This window comes from Haemaphysalis longicornis, unplaced genomic scaffold (assembly GCF_048455015.1).
Source record: "Haemaphysalis longicornis isolate Haplotype H1 unplaced genomic scaffold, Haemaphysalis longicornis Haplotype H1 scaffold_7, whole genome shotgun sequence".
In the NCBI taxonomy this organism is placed as follows: domain Eukaryota; kingdom Metazoa; phylum Arthropoda; class Arachnida; order Ixodida; family Ixodidae; genus Haemaphysalis; species Haemaphysalis longicornis.
This window is the reverse complement of record NW_027526422.1, coordinates 127,371,389-127,389,890: the sequence shown is the minus strand read 5'-3', so window position 1 is coordinate 127,389,890 and position 18,502 is coordinate 127,371,389. Positions and strand designations below refer to the sequence as shown.

Here is an 18,502-nt window from a genome sequence, read left to right as displayed (position 1 = left end):
CCCGCACCCCCGAATTGCCAAAAATTTGATTTTTTAGGTTCCTAAGGTGACATAATGAATATCGTTACCTGCTCCAAATCAAGGTTCTTCTGCTTCAAAATCGAGATTTCGCTGCTCCAGAAACTGCTTCCAAATCTGATTCAACTGTCTCACCCCTGCAAAACGAAACAAGCCGCTGGGGAGAGCCACATACACAGGCACAATGGCGAGAGGGGGTGCGAAAGAGAAACTGCCATTGAGTTGCAGTGCTCTTCCAGGAGCATTGACACGGTATACAAAACACAGAATTTAAACACATGAAGAAGGCTTTTAAAAAGCTATTTTTTTGCGAGCTTTTAATAAAAAATTTCTGAAATTTTACCGTGTGAATGGTTTTAAAAATATCCCTTCCAGCGAATTACTAAAATAGCTTGCTACGTTTGAAAGCATTTCTTCAGAAATAAAGAACAGCTGATACAATTCCACTGTTGATGTCCCGGCATCAGTGTGCCTTGAAAGTGTGATTTTTTTCAGCAGGGAGAGATATGAATGAATGAAACTTTGTTGGGGATTTAGGGTGCTTTGTAGCCTAATTAGGGAGCTAGAAAGTTGGAAAAAAGGAGCCCACAGTTGTGTTTCTTTTGAGCTTTGGTCATACAAAATCTTCTTAAAGTATTGGGTGAACAGAGTTAAAATGAGCAGCTGAATGGGCACTTCAGTGCTGGTATGATCACTTTGGTGGTATGAACAATTTGATGTAGAAAACTTAACAAAACCAAATACAAGATTTCACCGGCAGAGGGAAGGGATTTGCTGTAGCAGTAAACGTCCTCCTTGGCGTTGACCAGTGGCATTCCACAGTGGCGCTTCTCGTATAACCCAGGAGGTGTAGCTTGTCGGAAGCACAGCTCACGGTGGTGTGCCTTCTCTGTCCCCCGATGCAGCCCGGTGTCGAAGCGACCGCCGCCACACTTTGGCTTCAGCCCCTCGCCCCTGGTGACCGGTGGGCGGCCCAACGGGAGCGCTGCGCTGCTGCCTTCCTCCCTGGACGAGCAGATGGACACGGCGCCCCCCCAGCCGGCTGCCGCCCCCACGGCCGGGCTGGAGCAGCACCCTCCCCGGTCGCCGGCCATCCCGACGCGCAGCAAGGGCCCGCCCCAGTCGACGGCCACCCGCCCCAAGGCACGTGGCACAGCTACCGCCGCCCCTTCCCTCTCGCGACGCCTCCTCGCGTACCTGGGCGGACCCTTCCACTGAGTCCGTCACGGGGGGTCGGTCGGTAGTCGCTCATTCTAGGCTGGTCTAGGACGATGAAGCGGTACGTCCCAAATGGGCAAGAGATGTGCAGCTACGTTGGTCCTACTTCATGAACAATCTGGGGTTTAGTTGTGGAGTTCGTACTCCGTCGAAGGGTAGTGGCTTCCTGGAGGAAGCCACTTCAACGGCCTGCATTGGCGGTAGTCGCTCATTCCAAGCTGATCTCTGCTGATGGGAGGGGTGCACATGGGATGGGCGAGAAATGGCTGCTACATTCGTTCTGCATTATGAGCAGTGCGGAGTTTGTTGCTGGAGTTCATTCTCCAGCAGAGGAGGAGGAGGAACGGCCGACACTGTGGGTAGTCGCTCATTCCAAGATGAACTCTGCCAATGCAGCTGTGTGTCCTCAGTGGGCGAGCGATACGTAGGAGGCCACTGCATTCGTTCTGCCATATGAGCCATGTGGGGTTAAGTTGTGGAGCTCATACGGGAGTTCCGGCAGAGGGTATTGCTGCCTGGAAAGGACACAATTTGCGAGGATATAAGAACGATGGCCACATATATTTGCTTTAGCCGTCTTTTATCTCATTTGTCGGCCAGCGTCAGTCTTCACTTTTTGTTTGTGCATGTTAAACAGGGCCATCGCAAAGCTGGCTGCTAAGTGGGCAGGCTGGGGTGCTCGGATGACAATCAATCTCACTGCCAGTAGGCGACAGCCCAAAGACTGATGAGCGCGATGAACAAATGCAGCGCCCGTACCCAATTAGTTGTTGCAGGAGTGCCTTGCGAAGTAGCTTAGCTAGTGCGGTGGGAGGGGAAGGTCCACGAGAACTGCCTATCGCAAGAACTGCAGTTTTTTCACTGCGGATCATATTGGCTCCACTGTGGCCGGAATGGCTAGCTGGGCACTTGGTTGCCTTGTATATAATCGAGAAGCTCCTCACGGCTGCCTGGTTTTGTGCAACCTTCTAGTGAAAATGGCCTGCCATTTAAGTGCGCTGCGACGACACAGATTCGTCAGGGCTACAATGAGAACTCCAAACCATCCTTTCGAGTTCAAACCAATGCTGCAAGATCCCTGTATTTTGGTCTGTGGTCTGCGTATAGGCAACAACAGTCTTGGCTTTGGCTAGGAGTACAGTCGACAAGTAACCTGCCTTTGCCTTGAAGCCATACTGCCACTCCTCACTTTGACTTTGTGTTTCCATCCAGAACTCCTTCTCCTTTTTTGGGGGGGTTTTTAGTTTTACGCAATCTCCATGTTTTTGTGAAATTGTCTTGTGTTCCTGTACGCATCAGGTTATCAGTGCCAACTAGCACAATTATTTGTACTTGGAGGATGCACTCTGCCATGCCTGAACGCGTTCCATCAGAGTTGGCCTTTATCCACTGCCTTTTCGCCGTGCGGATGTGCTTTTGTGCAGCACTTTGATACCGAAGCCAAATTTTGGGGCTTCCACACCAACCTTGTCTGGTGTCAGTGCTTGCTGCTCTAAGTGCAGTAAAGAATTGTAAGGGTGCAAGCTCTCGTCTTCCTATAGCCTCATTCCTATTTTGGAAGTGTGGCCACCGAGCATCCGGCGGAATTCGCATCCTCGTTGAAGCTGTCCATCTTTGTGCTTTTTTTGTTGTTGTCCTGGCTGGCATTTTGCACAGGCAGCTGCTGTTCTTTTCTTGGTTTCTCGTAGGCAGGTTGCACTTGAGGATGTGCATCGGTGTCTTTCCATATCAACCCTTCCTGCACCCTACTTGTCTTATAATGTTCGTTTGGCTCTTGTGTCAAAATGAACATTCAAACGAACTGGTCCTGTGAGCTTATATCGCTAGTGAAATGTAACGGAGCGATGGAAGTCCAGGTGGCTTTAGGAACGATGGTCTTATTACGTATGCAATGGACGGTCCGCTATTGTCTTCTTTGTACAAATGACTCAGGCGTATTCTATTGTGGGCTGCGTTGCAGGCGGGGTTCTCTCTGGGGCAGAAAACGGGTGGCATCTAAGAGAAGGGACCACAACTTTGGTGGCAGCCGAAGTGGACATTGTCTGTTTAGCACGTGTGAATAACTGTGGTTGCTTCGTTACGATATGCAGAAGGATGTCCGGAGGAGGTGGAAAAGGCAGAATTAGTCGGAGGAAGAGAGAGGATCGCAGTTGAGTGCCTTGATCCGAAGCTGCAAACTCTTAAAAAAAGTCACAAAGCGAAGATGGCTTGTACGACTGCAGCCTGTAAATAAAGGAGCTTGGTTTTTCTGAGAGAGTTGTTCATTTGCTGAGCTCGTACCGGAGTCCAAGAGAGCGGACGGAACGACTTTACAGCACACCTGAAAGGGTTTAGAAGCAGCGGTGAACACATGACCGCAGTTTTTCACCATCAGCACCGAACACACTATGCTAGCTTGACAGAAAGCACGGTAGTGGGGCTGTTCTTGGACTACTGTAGAGGGTCAGCTTGGTCAGACTGCCTGCATACTGATCGCTTGGGGTCCCTGCTTTGCGGAGTTAATGCACAGTGCAAGCAACGAGGACACCTGAGCACTCCTTGCGATGCACTGAATGCAAAGGCATTAGTGTCTGATTGCTGGATGTGCCCGCTTGTTATCACCACCACCACCATTTTTCTTTTGCACCTTCCCTCTCCGCTACAGTGACTGAAAGCCTTGGCCAATCGCCTTTGTTAGGCCTATAACGTTAGGCCTAACACGTTTGTTAGGCCTATAACGTTAGGCATAACACGTTTGTTAGGCCTATATGTTAGGCTTAACGTTATGTAGCCGTAACGATGAGCCTTGAGACTTGCCAAACAATGTCAAATGCCCCTGCAAATTTAATGTAATTTCCATCCAATGTCATTCGTTCGACTTAATGCCGTTTTCTTGACGCGTTGCTACACGGCCAAAATTAATGTCACTTGCAATTAATGGCAGTTGCGATGGGTAAAACTTGTGTAGAGGAATTATTTTAGTAAGCGCTTCAATATTTGCGAGAACTGAGGGAGAACAGCTTAACCACCTTTACTGCACTTTTGAATGTGCTCTAAGTACAGTTGCAGCAGCTTATTATATACAAATAAACGTCATGAGCCAAGCCAAGTCAAGCGAGCACTTGAGCGGCATGTGTACGGCGGGCCCTTAGATTGATGGTGCAATGCGCGAAGTGGCAGCGCAAAGTAATCACAGCCCTTCTGTCCACTGTGACTGATTTGTGGGCTCTCCTTCAGCCATCGCAAATTCGAAATTTACACAAAAAAGAAAACATTTACGAACAGCAACTCCGACAAGTGGCACTGCAGCACATCAGTGTTTTGCCCACTGCCGTTGCACCAGCATGTAGCACGTAAACAAACATGGCCGCGGGCTGAGGCTGGCATGGTAGCAAGACTAGCAGCTTTCTTTTTTACAACTGTGTTCAACTTGTTTCATATGAATAAATAAATTAACAAGAAATTATACACATGTAAAAATATGTTACTGACGCTTTAGTAATGTGTTTTGGGTGGGCATCCCCACCGAGTTTCTAGTGTCGAGGTAATACATTAGGTGGCAGAACACAGTCGAATGGCTTCCGTAAACTCATTCGGCCCCTAATGTCATTTTGATCGAATGTCTACATTTTCTCGTGTGGCATCAAACGAATGTCATTTGAAGCGAATGACATTCAATGGGAATGACATCAAATTGCCGGTGACAGGGTTATAACTCGTAAGTAAAGCTGCGGGTACCAGATAAAGATTAAATTGGAGCAAAGAGCGTAACGTTGGGCCTAACTTCCAGCCAGCACATACCTGCAATTGCACTGCTCGCATGCCATAAGTTGGGTCGGCACCGCTTGATTGCAGTTGTTAGTGGATCCTGCATGGTGGTGCTGCTAACGTCAGGCCAGCACATACATACACGCTTTCACATACGTAGCCAAGCATAGTCGAACATACGGGTTGTTATAACAGTTAATGAATGTCTTCAAAAAATTGTCCCAGTGGATGGCTTCCTAGGCTCAAACTTTATGATAAGTTTGAGTTTTGTGGTCTATTTTGTATGACACGAAGAATGGTGGCAGAACTTTTCGGCTTATTTAAAAATCGAGCAAAAACAATCTTTGCCCACGGGATAGCTGGCGGCCATCTTGGAAAAATGATCACCTCTGTACTAGCGACACCTCCCCGGTGTGCAATCAAAACTAAATTCGCGATATTGGTGTGTTCGTTGAATTGCATGTCCACTGCGCCAGAGTTCTTCAACATACACTGGTTGCGAAACTCCACTTTAGAATCCAAGCCGTGCGAGCAAATGTATTGGCGCAGCACCTAAAGAACAAAAACTGAACTTTGGTCAACATTCATTTGATAACGCAACTTCATAAAATAGAGTTTGCTTTTTAAGTTAGAAAAGATGAAATCAGGGAATGTTCACTTATGTTTCCATTGTTTATCTTTTATGACTTCTAAAGCAGCAGCTGCAAGCACTTAAATTAAGTACAATTGCTACTTCAACTTTCTGTCGACAGCTGGCAGGCTGGTCAGCTTGTCCCCGTCTGCCTCCAATGCAGGGGGTTAATTGCGGATCGGTTTTCGATGCATGGGGCCTATGGGGAGTTTCACAACTCTGCACTGCGCAACATTTATGCTGAAGATGTCCCCGCACGCACCAGAATCATGGGTTCTGCTCGGGGCATTTTGTGCCCAATCTAAATCTGTCAAAAGTTGAACGTACAATTGAATTTGGTTTGATAAACATGCAGAGTCAGCAAAGGAGCCTTACATCCACCGTTGTCTCAACTTCTTGTGATTGCAGCTCCATCTCAGTTGCTAGGAGTAGGAAGCTAGGCAATTTTTTTTCATTCTCCGTTATGTCCTAATTAAAAGGAGCATTACGGGATGACGATAAAAGGAACAGGAAATTAATTATATTGGAAAAATGGGGACTGTGGCAGTGCGCAGCTAGGCTGTTGTCTAGGCAGTGTTAACCCGGACGGCTTGAGCGGGACCACATTATCAGGGCGGGAACAAAGGAGCATGGAGGTGGAGTGGGCCTAATGCCACGGATATCATAGGTGGGCCAAAGTCCTCTTTCTTTTGCTCCTCCACCCTACTGGTGAGTCCACTGGGGTCAGGCGTAATGCCACGGACAAAAGAAGCTGGTCCATTTTTACAATGGTTGATGTCGCAAGTGCTTTAAGCGCACGCATTACGTGTCCAGCTTGTTGCAACTCGTTGCAAAAGATACATTTTGCGTGCGTTTTTAGAGAGGTGCTGCCCATTTTCAACTTGGCATAGTTATATGTATCATAGTCAGGGGTGGAAGTGCTGCGCCATCCTGCTCCAAAGGGGAGCGCTATTGCGCCTGAACTGCTCCAGAGCGGGGCCGTAAAATGTCGGGCAACTGTGAGATGATGTTCAATGCCAGGGGCATTGCGCAGGGGGCAGTAGAGAATCGCTGCGGTGGCGTGCACGACGTGGCGCGCTGTCGCGGACTTTCTAGAGGGCTAATGCTCGGGGCAACTCGTCGCAATTTCCTAATCTCCAAGAGGCTGTGCAGTTTCTCGGGACGCGGGAGCGAGCTTGAAGTCCCTAAATGCAGCTGCACCATGTGCTGTGCCGTGGTGCACGTGTCGTCACCGGTGGTTGCAATCTTTTCGCTTATTGTTAAATGGAAAAAAATTAAATGGTTTTTCTGTTCAGTTGAACCCTCATCACCTAGTCGTATCGCAAGTGCGCTAATACCCCTGTCACACGCGCCAACCTAATGTCATTTTAGACGAATGAGAATCGTTTCAAATGACATTCGTTTTCTGCATATGTGCTACACGAATAAACCAAATGTCATTCACGTGTGATGTCAATGGCAATCGGTAGTATACTTGGCGCACTCGAAATTGCATGGAATGATGATATAATCCAGATAAGCGTTTATACTTTGAGAAAAAGTATCTAAAATGCTTTAGCATGCGTTATGCGCACTCTTTTTAGGCCGTAATTTATTGCAATAAGTCATACGAAGCCAAGACAAATAACAAGCAGATCCGCCATGATCCATACCGCAATTTGTCCACAAACATCATGCCTCCATGACAAACATGGCGGAGCGCGGGGACGCCGCCGCGATGAGCGACGTGAAAAAGGCTGTTGCCGAGCGAACGTCTCGCTCTCGGGCCATTGCGTGCGTTCGTTTGGGTTTCCCGCGGCATTGCGGGCGCGCGCATTTTCCGTCCCCATGCCGACGGCAGCCATGTTGAAATGGTTGAAAGTTGGAAAAGCCTCGAACCCATGCGGTCACACTGAAAGCGGAAGTAATTCATTCAAAGTGCTCAATAAAGCAAGCGAAAGCTTTTAAAACAGGCAAGATCAAATAAAAAGTGGCAAACAATATTTTTAAAGATATTTTTTTCTGGTCTTCTGCTGTTGAGAGTACGCAGTTGGTCCGAATTCACAGTCGAATGAGTTCTCTGTACTCATTCGGTCGTGGGTTCGATTCCCGGCCGCGGCGGCCGCTTTTCTGATGGAGGTGAAAAGCAAAAACGCCCGTGTGTTCGAGATTTCGGCGCACGTTAAAGATCCCCAGGTGGTCAAAATTAATCCGGAGCCCTCCACTACGGCGCGCCTCATCGCCTGCGTTGCGTCGGCGCGTTAAACACCACAATCAATCAATCAATCTCTGTACTCATTCGGTACCAAATGTCATTCGCAGCGAATGTCATTAGACTGAGCCCGTGTGACAGCAGACGAATGTCATTTGAAACGAATCTCATTTGTCTAAAATGACATTAGGTTGGCGCGTGTGACAGGGGTATAAGTTTAGATGCCTCGTTGCCGTGCCAGTTTGAACAGGATGAGATAACAGGCGCAACCCTGGTACAAGTGAGGGCAGAGTCTGTTAAGCTTTCTAAAAAACTGGAAAGGAGTGTTTTTTAAACACTAAATAACTTGTATAAATCTTATCAAATAACTATTATCTAAAAATCTTATCTAAATAACTAACAAACACTTATCTAAATAAGTAACGTAACTGTGTTTTAAACACTGGTGCTTCAGTTATTTAGAAAATCACGACGCAGTTTCAGGGTATTTTTTACGTAGGTAGGAGCATGCATTACTTGGTTGATAGAACGAGCAATATGATAGGTTATTTTTTTCTCTTGTGTGTAGTGGACATCAGCATTTATTTTTAACTTCATTGGAGTCTGGTCCGGTCCAGTTATGCAATGCATCAGATGATGTCGTTTCCTCTCAGTTTCTTTTTCTCTTAATTTCTTCCTTAGTTTCTCCTAGATTTTTTTTTAATTGTCTGGAATCTTGGTTGGTGCAGAATGGAGTGAAAAGTTTAACAGCGTAGGTGCACAAGGGACCAGTTTGTCTGTCTTTAGACTTTTCTGGGTTGTTTGTCATGTAGTAATATATCACGAACATTTATTTCTAATTTGGTTAAGGGAGAAAATGGGTATTTGGGACCAAAAAACTGCCCCCCAAAAAAAGCATTTTTGTAGGCATCACTTTTTCCTTAGTTCACAAAGTTTTTCCTCTGAAAAGTTAGTTCTTGAGCAGTACCAGGAACTTATAAGAGCCGTATGGTTCGATTTTGATGAAAGAAACAAGTTTTGCATAATTTTCTTTTTCCCCACGAGCAGTATTGCAGCCATAGGTAATTCTCGAGAGGTACATCCCAGCATGTAGAGCGTCAAGGAAGATCATTTCTTTTGCAGCGTAAAGGTGAATGTTTAGAGGCCATCCAATAAGGGAAGCAGTTCTTCATTTTGTGTTTCAGTAGTTGTCTAATTAGCGTTATTTTTAATTGGTTAGCAGTAGTAGTTCAAACCTAAAGTTCAAATTCATGTAAACTTGTATGTGATTGCAAAACAAGAAAACTGCTTCCCACATTCCATTCTCCACAACTTCTGGCTTCTGTTCATGCCTGAATGGTAATTTTTTGTTGATTAGTTGTCTTTCCATTGTTCTCAAGAACAATCAGAAAATATATTTAATTATCTCTGAAACTAAATGCCTTACATCAAAACTAATTGAATATTTGAAATAAACTAAAAAAAAAAGCTGAACAAGCCCATAAAGTTTCATCAAAATGAATTGGAAAGCAAAAAAAGTTTCGAAGACTGGTGTGCCCCCGTAAATGCAACTATTCAAAGCATCGCTTATGCCTAGTTTTCTCTTAGTCATTTTTCTGTCAAGTGTTCTATTTTAACTATGGGAACTTATATTTTTCAACTCATTGGAAAAGTCTTCTCAGCATTGATAAAATGTTGAGTAAGAACAATTTGAATTTTTGTTTTCTACCCGCCGCGGTGGCTCAGTGGCTAAGGCGTTGCGCTGCTGAGCACGAGGTCGCGGGTTCGATTCCCGGCCGCGGTGGCCGCTTTTCTGATGGAGGCGAAAAGCAAAAACTCCCACGTGTACGAGATTTCGGCGCACGTTAAAATCCCCAGGTGGTCAAAATTAATCCGGAGCCCTCCACTACGGCGCGCCTCATCGTCTGTGTTGCATCGGCGCGTTAAAACCCTACAATCAAAAAATTTGTTTTCTTGAAGGGGGGGGGGGATTACCAGAAATGAAAAATTGTTAATAAATGATGTTACACTCTAGAAATCTGCTCCCAAACAGGCTTGCATTGCATCAGTACTTGCCTTTTAGTGCTCCGAAGCTGCTCCAAAACAGCATTATTCGTGCTCCCTGAGTTGCTCTGAAAGGCCCAAGCCCGCTTCCACCCCTGCCCAGTTCATTGAGCAGTGATGTGATAGCTGCGCCATATGCGCCTAACTGCGCCGAGAGGTAACTCCTGCTACATCCTGCTACAAGTACTCTGATTTCAAGCAATTTGCGCCAGTCTTGCGCCGAAGCCTCGTTTCGCCAGGCTTCCTTGATGTGGCGTGCGCTTTACGCCACGAGTGTTGAAGAGGAGGGAACCTTGGGAGTGTTTTCTGCATGCGAAAACGCGCTGCGCACGCCACGGGCGCGCTCACCCGCACGCTGCGTGCGGCGCGGCCGGCGACAGCAACATGGCGCGGCTTCGGCCGCGAAGTGGTGTTGGGATCTCGAGCGACTGCGTCTAACAGCTCTCTAAAATGCTGCTCAAGGCACACACGAAGTTGCTTGTGCAGTAAAGGAGCTTATAATGGGGGTGAAAACGGTACTATAAACCAGCATCCGTGCCGCTAGTGAAAGCGCTCATGCAATATCTGCCGGCGTTACTTAGTAAGCCTAAATATCTGTCTGAGCCAGCTGACTGTCTCGAGCTCTTCGAAACTTCCGCCGTGAGGCGCGCGCCTCCTCATTGGGGCAAGTTGGCAAGCTCCTCCCACTGTCGCGCATGTCGCGCGTCAGTTTCTGACTGAGGTAGAAGGTGCTGCAGGTGCGATATCGTCGATGCGGGCGTGAAAATATCACGCTCGCAACGCCGACGCGCACGAATTGCGTGTAAAAACGCGCAATGTGGTTCGCGCTTTACTATCTGCTTTGCAATAAAGCTTGGCGAGTTAGCACAGAACCAGGATAATAGGCTGTGATGATGATGATGAAAGCTCGGCAGGAGTTCACAAGACTAACTCCGAGGGGTCGAGATGGAGAGGGCATTGCAAGGGCAGCTAGCGGGAAAGGGACGAAAGTTCAAGATAGCTTAATTTGGGACCGGTTTATTGAATAGTTTTGAGCTTCGATGAAAGTAATCTTGCCAGACTCAACATGTCGTTCAGGAGGAACGCTACAGGAGCGCTTCAGGAAAGCATTTTATTATAAAACTTTCTTTGCAAAGCTACCTTCGTGAAGATTGTAGTCGATGTTTTCACTGATTTTTTTTGTCTTCGTTTCAAATAAGTTAGCCGTTGGTCCACCTACTCAATGATCATCATAATTGACCCTCTTTCACAAGCTGGGTGGGCGCTTCATGAAGACAGTCTTACCACTCAAAAAAGCCAGAGAGTTGCCGTTGTTGCAAACCTGCAAATTGGAAAGCGAGTGTAGAAGTCGGAGAGGACATGTAGCATGCGATTTCGTCTTGGGAACCCGGAGAGAAACAGACATTTGGGCTGGGCGCTAGAAGCTTTTACATATAATGCACTCAGTACATTCTGTCGCGTGTCGCTGTGTTCCGTTCATTATGGTTTTATGAAACGTTCTGTAGCCTAGCGATTGGAATGCTACCCCTAAGTCATTTTTTAAATAAAACTTAAAATTCTTTCATCTGTTGGCTCATGCAGTGAATGCATGTACACACTCGCATGAACTCTTTCAGTGCTTAAGTCTTGAGGCATTTCATAATCACTGCTAAAAGACATCCGTGCGACAGAAACTCGTCTGCACTGAAGGCATTTTACTTGTTTAATTAAACATTTCTGTGTGCCCAGGATGCTGCTTTTGGGGCTCCCCTCGGTTTTTTTGCTCCCCTTCTAGCAGTATTTCTCAAATCTTAATACTCGTTCTGGCTGCTCCAAAAGCCGATTTTGCTGATCCAATACCTACTTTTGGCTGCTCCAAAAGCTGCTCCAAAATGACTCGACCCAATCACATCACTGATTGAGATAACGGTCTGTTTACATATCTTGCGTTTGAAAGCCTTTGAAAATATCGGAAGGTTCTGGCCAATTGTATTTGATTCAAAAGCAAATAAAATATTTTGTTTGTTTTGATAGCTGTTCACTGAGGTAATAATGAACTGCATAAGTGACAGCCGTGACTTCCAACAACTTCCGGAACAGGCTGGGTTTATAAAAGGATACTCTAGTACAGATCACATCGGGGTTATCAATCAAGTAATGGAAAAATTTGTGGAGCATAATGAACCTCTTCTCACGGCATTTATAGATGACGAAAAAGCGTTTGATTCAGTAAGCACCACAGCAGCGCTGGAAGCATTGAAAGTCCTGGAAACAGAGACCCACATAAAACTCCTAGACAACATTTATAAAGGATGTACAGGCAGGATAATTCTTCACAAGAAAAGCAAAAAGTTCCCGATCAGAATGGGAGCGCGACAGGGAAATACCATCTTGCCAAAACTGTTCACATCGTGTCTGGAGGGGGGCATTTGGGAAACTTGACTCAGACAACGCAGGATTATGGATAAACAGGGAATGCTCGAGCCATTTGAGGTTTGCCGACGACATTGTCTTGCTCAGTGAGTCAGCAGAGCAGCTGTAAGAAGCGATTGAACTGAACTCAGAAAGTTTTGCCAGGGGGCTACATAATTATGAATAAATCTTAAAGTATTTATGAATAAGCATGCCAAAAACGTCCTCTTTAGCTTAGGAAATGAGACGCCAGAAGAAGTAACAGAATATAACTACCTCAGACAGATGGTTATTGCTGGCCCTAAACACGAGAAAGAAATCCGGTGCAGAATAGGTATGAGTTGTGGAGCACTTGGCAAGCACCCCCAACTATTAAAAAATAAGCTATTTCTCTCATTCAAAAGAAAAATCTACAACTAATGCGTAATATTGATGATGGCATATGGAGAGGAAACTTGGCGCCTTACTAAACAACTGGAAAGCAAACTTAGGTCGCCTCAATGGGCCACGAAACGAATAACGTTAGGAGTACCACTCAGGGACAGGAAACGAGCTACTTGGATGAGATACCGAACTAGAGTAGATGATATCATTGTTCAAGTGAAGAAAAAGAAATGGACTTGGGCTGGCCATGTAGTGAGACGAACCAGCAACGGGTGGACAGTTAATATAACAGAGTCAGGGGTGAGACAGCTGCGCATATTGCGCAGTTTTGATACGAATTTGTTTTCCTGCACCAAGCTGCTCCAAAAGCTTGAAAATTGCAAAAATTGCGCCAAACTGCTCCGAAACAGTTTGAGAGCGAAGGATTTTAATGCTCCCGTCAGTTGCAGCGGGAAATGCTTACTGACGGCATAATTTTCCAGCGCCCCAAGGTAATGGGGTTTGATTGATCATGGAATAAAAAACCCGCATAAAATTGTCCCCGAGATAGTTTTTTCGGAAGTCACAATGTAGGGTTGGACATGTTATATTCTGGGCGTTTTTAAAGTTTTCCCATCAAAAACCATTGCAAAGACATGTAGAAAAAATACTTATGTGTACTGAGGCGACAAACTACTTGTGCAAGTTGATGAAATAACGGCGAATTTCGGAGCGCCGTATCTCCGGAACAACATTACTGGGCGCCGCCATCTTCTTGTGGTGAAGATTAGAAAGCATGGCCGCCGGGCGAAGCAGTTGCTCGTGGTTCAGGCAGAGTGCTCTTCGCCGATTCGTACTGTGTTTTTGGTTATGGGGGTGGCTGGATTTACATTTAGTCGTTTGATCTGTTGCGGGGAAGTTGCGCAACTCGAAAGACGGGAGTTCATCAAAAACGACCTGGTGCCCGCGAATTCCCCATGTTTCGGCCTTGACTGTGAGACGCGGTGTGGGCTTGAAGTGGAATTTCGGACCCCTTGCGGTGTTATAAAATGCTGAGTTATTGCTGCCTTTGACAGCGAGCTTGCGAGCGGCGGGAATGGGACGATCGACACTGAAGAAGTGGCGGCGCAGGCTACATCGCCGCAAAATGTTCATGCAATGTCCTACAGCGAGACGGGCTAATATTACACGCTAGTAGTCATAGGCGGGCGCAGAGTTCTCGATTAGGGGGAGCAAAGTCTTACCGCTGTGGCCCCCACAGTAACTCCAGACATCTTCCCACTGAAGGGCTAGCGGTCCGAACGCAGTGCAAAGAGGGATGGTTATAAAATTTTTATTTCAATGCGATGGAATTGCAACACATACAAAATATTTCTGAGCAGAAATTTTTACTTTAATGTGTTACATTGGCAAAATATGGGCCAATTTGGAGCCCCCCTTCAGATGATTGGGGGGGCGGCCGCCCCCCCCCCCCCTTCCCCTGCGCCCCCTGTGCATACGCCTATGCTAGTAGTAATGGTTCATCTACCTAAAGTGAAATTTAATGCCGAAAGGGAGGTGGCTAAACATGGCTCAAATTATGATCGTAGTGAACATGTACCTTAGGGATTGAAATGGGAGGGCTGGTGGGGTGCGGCGACTGTCACCTCGTTTTTCGGAACTTTTGCCGTGGCTCTGCACTTGTGCGTAAAGTCGAGTATGATTACAAAAGTAATGATTTCAGCATTCACATGATACTAAAAATGCCTTACGATTGCTTAGTTTTTCAATTCGATATTTGCAACAGCACTCCACGCTATCTATGCATAACGCCTAAAAATTTTTAAATGGTTTGTAAAATGCAGTTCGTACCTTGTGATACTCTGGTAGAAAAAAGTGTATTGAAAGACTGTTTCAGTGTTTTATGTACGTTCAAAACCGATTAAAAAGTGCGCTCCCCTCCTCCCCCCCCCCCTCCCCGAGTAGCCAAAATTTTTATTTTTTAGGCTCCTAAGGTGACATAATAAATGTAGCTAACTGCTCCAAATCAAAGTTTTGCTGCTCCAAAATCGAGATTTCGCTGCTCCAAAAACTGCTCCCAAATCTGATTCAGCTGTCTCACCCCTGCAGAGTGGATACCAAGAGACAGGTCTAGAAGAAGGAGAAGACCATTAATTCAATGGAGGGATTAAATAAAGAAGTTCAGGGGTAAACTGTGGACTCAAACAGTGCCGGGCAGGGACAGTTGGTGGTCAATGGGAGAGGCCTTCTTCATCCAGCAGTGGACCTAGATAGGATGTTGTTGATGATGGTTGATTTAAAGGATTCGAATATTTGCGCACCTCCTAAAAATTGAAACTAAAACCTAATGTCATTCGTCTGGGAACTGGAACTTCGAAGTTGCCCGACTTTTGAAACAACCCTTACTGCACTCCTTGGTTTCCCTAAGACATTAGTTGAATAAAAATTATAAGTGCCCATTCAGCAGTTTTTTTTTTGTAAGAACTTGAAAAAACTTTTACCAGAAAAAGTTGCATACTTTTCAAGCTATTTGTTCAATGCAAAAAAAAAATATATCTTATTTTGAATCGGCACAGTGCAGGAATTTTTATGACGAATATTTTTTTTGTGAGAGCTTGGAAAAACTTTTACCGGAAAAATTTGCATAATTTCAAGTTCAATGCAAAAAAAAAAATCATTTAAATCGGCACAGTGCAGGAATTTTTGTGACGAATATTTTTTTTTTTTCCCCGGGTATCCAGGTGCCCCCTAATGGCAGTTCTCTCAAAGAGGTGCCATGATGGTGACTTTCTGTAAGCAAATCTCCGGTATTTTCTTCTATATTTAGCATTCTTTGTCGAAGTCGTAAACTATGAAATTTCTGGGACGTCGTGTGCCCTGTGTGCTTAGTTGTAGTGGTGCACGGTGAAACATTAAATTCCGAAGTCCAGCAAAAATTCAATGCCTAGAACTAGTGCTGTAAAAACAGGAACAGAGGTCGGATTGAAATAAAGGTTGGCCTCTAATCTTGCAGTCTGAAAAACGAAAAGTGACAATGGCACAACGAAACGCACCTTAATTAATTAAATTAATTTTGCGTTGTGGGCAAACATTTACTTTTATTCGCATCAAAGTGCCGCTTTCCCTTGCTTTGCGAATACTCAAAAAAAGGTGTGTAGACGTTATTCTAAGCGCTCGGAACTCAACCCCGGTGAACCAGTGGTTCTTGCTACCCACGTACCACAGCACGTTGTCTTCCATGCCGTCCACGGCATTGCTCCCACTGCACTTGTGAAGCGGTCTGTGCACTATTTTACCAGGGATTGACTTCCACGGTGACGACATCCAACCACAAGCAGTCAAAAGCTGCAGGCAGTTGGCATGTGTTTGGGGAGTGTCACCCGTCATCCATTCACCGTAGAATATGCATATGCTATCCTTGAAAGGGCTATCCTTGAAAGGGCTATCCTTGAAAAGGCTGTCCTTGAAAGCAACGAAAGATGTTTTCTCTTTTAATTGAAAAAAAAAAACGCAAGGAATGCCGAGAAACGTTCAAATTTCGGTCTGCAGTAACACGTTATGGGCAGGAGGGACATATTTTGGGCAAGCACTGAAAACTAAAAACATGGTTGTGATTGGATTGACTGCACGATAACATTCAAAGATGGAGCAGGACTAAAGGCCCCACTAAGAGTGCAGTCGTGTTCCTTGGAAGTGGCTTAGGTTAGCAGCCGCCAATCGCACAAACAAGATTCTGTGATACCTGGAAGAAATCGCCAGATTGTGGCTGAGGAGTTGCCCCATCCTTGCATGTTTTCTTGATGTCTCGCTTACTTGTTTGACGTTTGCGCCAAAATTGGCGCCATTGTAATTGGGACACAGCAGTCTTTTTAATGAACCAAGCTTGCGTTTTGTCTCCGTGCCCCCTCCCCTAAACATCTAAAAATTATGGTACTTACGTCAGGGCACTGGGAATGACCACCAAGTTCGTATTACCATTGCTCAGGACACAACCTATATGAATGATGATGTCCACTACAAATGGATTGAGAACTAGCATGGTCAATTGCCAGAAAACACACCTGGGGCGGTATTCTCGTGTTTTGTCCCTTTTGTGTCCCTTTCAAAAGTGTCACTTTTGAGCGAGCCCTGGTTGGCTAAAAGCAAGCAACCGGATGTGACGTAACGCAAGTGCGGTGGACCTACTGCGTTTGACCGCGGCTTCTTCGAACAGGCGATTTCAATTTCAAACAGACGGTTTCTGGAAGCAGTCATGAATGCGCCAACTACCACCTTGTTGTTGGCCCGCCGGCGGAACAAGCGGTCGAAAAGCAATGTGGACGCGTTACATATGCCCCGAGAAGCATTCCGCCAGCATTTCCGCCTCTCGAAGAGGACTGTGTGGTGGCTGTGCGACGACCTCTGGGACGAACTTGGTCGGCGGACGCGTGGGCGCAGCGTCGAAGAGCAAGTATTATGCGCCCTTCGTCTCTTCGATACCGGTGGCTTTCAGTCAGCGGCCGGTAACGAAGAAACGATATCACTGTTGCAGCCCTCCGTGAGCCTCTGCATCATACGCCGCTACCACACGGTGAAATAAAGGATCGTCTGCGAGCTATAGCTAACTGTCAGCAGGTGCAATGGAATAAACAATCGTCTACGAGCTTGATAGCTGTCGAGCAGACGACCAAAATTACACAAGCACTGCGCATGACATTTATAACTTTTTACTGGCACTTCACGCGTACACATACCAGCCTAACATTCGTAGACTTCTCATGCAACAGGTACGTCGTTAAGAAACGAAAATCCCCCCTCTTACACATTTTTTCACGCGTAGAGCACCACAAAAATGTCAACGACGTAAAGCACCATTGAAGGTTCTTAGAACAGCCCCCGTCAGCATGCCACAAGAGCGTCGATGCCAAAATACGTAACGGGAGGGTTTCTCTTGATGGACGGGCATTGTCACCGACCCCAAAACGGAGTTCAAGGGCAAGAAAGTGAGCAGCCGTAGCATTGTTTACACTTCACAGTCACAGGAAACAGCTGGCTGCAGCTGGCATTTTTGCACGTTGGTCCCCTTGCGGTGAAAATTTTTAACGTCGTATAAAAAAAATCTCACCGTGTTTAGATTTTCGAAATACGTTCCAATAAACACATAAAAGATTGTCTGCGATGGTTTTAGTTATTTAAAATGCGTTTGAAAGAACAGTTACGGTATCCTCAAAGGCCCATTGCTTAACTGGAAGTACGCCATGATGGAAGGGGTGCAAAAGGGACATTTTCAAAAGGGACAGTTACGAGAATACCGCCCCTGGTCACTCATTCTAAACAAGTTGCATGCACCCATGCATGTACCGTATTTTTCGGTGTGTAAGTCGCGTTTTTTTTTTTCTGAAATTTTCGTTGGTGCGTCTTATCCACCGGTGCAACTTATGTATGGAATAAATTCGGTACGTGGTGGCCGCTCATGGGGTTCTGGGTGAACCAATTTATTTCCTGGCAAAAAAAAGCCTGTGACTTCTGCCTCCGCATGCTTCGTTAGCATTAAGCGGACAGACCTTTCGTAGCAGGCAGGCAGGCAGGTGCGTTTAATGAGTCCTTGGTTCCTTTGTAAGAAGCCCCAGCAAAGCGCCTGAGCAAGTCAATAGCGTCAAACATTTGGTCAAAGCGGGCACGGGAGCTTCAGGTGCTTCTGGGTCATGAGCATCCTCTGACACCTCTTGTGCGCCAGAAACTAACTGTAGGATTTCTTAATCGTTCGAAACCTCCATCGTGTCGGCATCTGCGTCAACAGTGAGATAGTCAAGGATACTGAGATTTTCGAAATTTCTCCTTTTAGATGCGACGCTCAGAGCATCTCTTGTCGGCGGCCCTGTCCTTCCTGCGTGCGTCCGTTGTTGTCCGCGTGCGTCCGT

General features: G+C 46.0%; 1 protein-coding gene across 4 annotated transcripts in view; it reads left to right on the top strand.

Moving 5' to 3' along the window:
• Positions 1 to 18,502, top strand: part of S6k (Ribosomal protein S6 kinase) — a 79,780-nt gene that overhangs the window by 53,963 nt on the left and 7,315 nt on the right. The window contains exons 15-16 of one of the 4 annotated variants that reach the window (XM_077678907.1): positions 924 to 1,161; positions 15,344 to 15,394. In XM_077678907.1, coding sequence (XP_077535033.1) covers positions 924 to 1,161; positions 15,344 to 15,382 — 277 coding nt within the window. In that variant the 3' untranslated portion in view covers positions 15,383 to 15,394. Of the gene's footprint in view, positions 1 to 923; positions 3,491 to 15,343; positions 15,395 to 18,502 lie in introns of those variants that run through there. The other 3 variants (XR_013317778.1, XM_077678908.1, XM_077678906.1) reach the window with 3 other exon arrangements.